Here is a 3116-nt window from a genome sequence, read left to right on the forward strand (position 1 = left end):
TCGAGGAGTTATATTCGCGGTCGGACAGACCGCCAAGGTCAAATATCTCACCTTTAGTACCATCCTTGGATTATCAGCTTTCATTTGACACCTTATTTGTCATTCTACCTGGTATAATGACGGAGGAGTTATATTCCCGGTCGTACGGACCGACGGAAGGACAGCCTGGGTCAAATATCTCACCTTTAGTACCATCGTTGGATTATAATCTTTTATTTGACACCTCATTTATCATTCAAGCTGGTATAATAAAGGAGGAGTTATATTCGCGGTCGGAGGGGCCGACGCACAGACCGCCTAAGTCAAATATGTCACCTTTAGTACCATCCTTGGATTATAAGCTTTCATTTGACACCTCATTTGTAATTCTACCTGGTATAATGATCGAGGAGTTATATTCGCGGTCGGACAGACCGCCAAGGTCAAATATCTCACCTTTAGTACCATCCTTGGATTATCAGCTTTCATTTGACACCTCATTTGTCATTCTACCTGGTATAATGACGGAGAAGTTATATTCGCAGTCGTACGGACCGACGGAAAGACAGCGTAGGTCAAATATCTCACCTTTAGTACCATCCTTGGATTTTATTCTTTTATTTGACACCTCATTTATCATTCAAGCTGGTATAATAATGGAGGAGTTATATTCGCGGTCGGAGGGGCCGACGCACAGACCGCCTAAGTAAAATATGTCACCTTTAGTACCATCCTTGAATTATAAGCTTTCATTTGACACCTCATTTGTCATTCTACCTGGTATAATGATCGAGGAGTTATATTCGCGGTCGCACAGACCGACGGAAAGACAGCCTAGGTCAAATATCTCACCTTTAGTACCATCCTTGGATTATAGTCTTTTATTTGACACCTCATTTATCATTCAAGCTGATATAATAATGGAGGAGTTATATTCGCGGTCAGAGGGGCCGACGCACAGACCGCCTAAGTAAAATATGTCACTTTTAGTACCATCCTTGAATTATAAGCTTTCATTTGACACCTCATTTGTCATTCTACCTGGTATAATGACGGAGGAGTTATATTCCCGGTCGTACGGACCGACGGACAGACCGCCTAGGTCAAATATCTCACCTTAAGTACCATCCTTGGATCATAAGCTTTCATCTGACACCTCATTTATCATTCAAGCTGGTATAATGATGGAGGAGCTATATTCGCGGTCGGACAGACCGCCAAGGTCAAATATCTCACCTTTAGTACCATCCTTGGATTATCAGCTTTCATTTGACACCTCATTTGTCATTCTACCTGGTATAATGACAAAGAAGTTATATTCGCGGTCGTACGGACCGAAGGAAAGACAGCCTAGGTCAAATATCTCACCTTTAGTACCATCCTTGGATCATAAGCTTTCATCTGACACCTCATTTATCATTCAAGCTGGTATAATGATGGAGGAGTTATATTCGCGGTCGTACGAACCGACGGAAAGACAGCCTAGGTCAAATATCTCACCTTTAGTACCATCCTTGGATTATAAGCTTTCATTTGACACCTCATTTGTCATTCTACCTGGTATAATGATCGAGGAGTTATATTCGCGGTCGGACAGACCGACGGACAGACAGCCAAGGTCAAATATCTCACCTTTAGTACCATCCTTGGATTATCAGCTTTCATTTGACACCTCATTTGTCATTCTACCTGGTATAATGACGGAGGAGTTATATTCCCGGTTGTACGGACCGACGGAAGGACAGCTTGGGTCAAATATCTCACCTTTAGTACCATCGTTGGATTATCAGCTTTCATTTGACACCTCATTTGTCATTCTACCTGGTATAATGATCGAGGAGTTATATTCGCGGTCGGACAGACCGACGGACAGACAGCCAAGGTCAAATATCTCACCTTTAGTACCATCCTTGGATTATCAGCTTTCATTTGACACCTCATTTGTCATTCTACCTGGTATAATGACGGAGGAGTTATATTCCCGGTCGTACGGACCGACGGATGGACAGCTTGGGTCAAATATCTCACCTTTAGTACCATCGTTGGATTATCAGCTTTCATTTGACACCTCATTTGTCATTCTATCTGGTATAATGACGGAGAAGTTATATTCGCGGTCGTACGGACCGACGGAAAGACAGCATAGATCAAATATCTCACCTTTAGTACCATCCTTGGATTATAATCTTTTATTTGACACCTCATTTATCATTCAAGCTGGTAGTTATATTCGCGGTCGGAGGGGCCGACGCACAGACCGCGTAAGTCAAATATGTCAACTTTAGTACCATCCTTGGATTATAAGCTTTCATTTGACACCTCATTTGTCATTCTACCTGGTATAATGACGGAGGAGTTATATTCGCGGTCGTACGGACCGACGGAAAAACAGCCTAGGTCAAATATCTCACCTTTAGTACCATCCTTGGATTATAAGCTTTCATTTGACACCTCATTTGTCATTCTACCTGGTATAATGATGGAGGAATTATATTCGCGGTCGGACAGACCGACAAACAGACCGCCAAGGTCAAATATCTCACCTTTAGTACCATCCTTGGATTATAAGCTTTCATTTGACACCTCATTTGTCATTCTACCTGGTATAATGATGGAGCAATTATATTCGCGGTCGGACAGACCGACAAACAGACCGCCAAGGTCAAATATCTCATCTTTAGTACCATCCTTGGATTATCAGCTTTCAGTTGACACCTCATTTGTCATTCTAGCTGGTATGTTGACGGAGGAGTTGTGATTACAGACAGACGGACAAACAGACGGACGTGGATAATACAAAGTTTTCACATTTTTTCAAAATTGGGTGAAAACAACATGATGCCAGAATGATTTGTTGATGAAAATAATATATACGTTTTCAAATTGCCTATTTTTCGGTGTGGATAATATTATATTCAACAGTGATGCCAAATTTCTGATGCCAAAATGATTGATAATGAAAGTGGGATATACGTTTTCATGTATATAGCGGCAGCGACAAAACGGTAAAACACTGAACTAAATGTATATAATATTTTCACTGTACCATCATTTTGGACTCAAACATTTTATGGAATAAACTTATGTAACTTAGTAAGGGATAAACAAAGAAAGCTGATATATTAAAGTAACATCAA

The 3116-nt window shown here is 41.0% G+C and overlaps 1 protein-coding gene across 1 annotated transcript; it reads left to right on the forward strand.

The window, feature by feature from the left end:
* The first annotated feature begins 1004 nt into the window (after positions 1 to 1004).
* LOC126880159 (uncharacterized) lies at positions 1005 to 2753 on the forward strand. Its single transcript, XM_050643913.1, has 2 exons — positions 1005 to 2508; positions 2641 to 2753. Exon 1 carries the CDS (start codon positions 1161 to 1163, stop codon positions 2262 to 2264), a length of 1104 nt encoding a protein of 367 aa, XP_050499870.1. The 5' UTR covers positions 1005 to 1160; the 3' UTR covers positions 2265 to 2508; positions 2641 to 2753.
* Positions 2754 to 3116: the final 363 nt, after the last annotated feature.

Source organism: Diabrotica virgifera, chromosome 2 (genome assembly GCF_917563875.1).
Source record: "Diabrotica virgifera virgifera chromosome 2, PGI_DIABVI_V3a".
Taxonomy (NCBI): Eukaryota; Metazoa; Arthropoda; class Insecta; order Coleoptera; family Chrysomelidae; genus Diabrotica; species Diabrotica virgifera.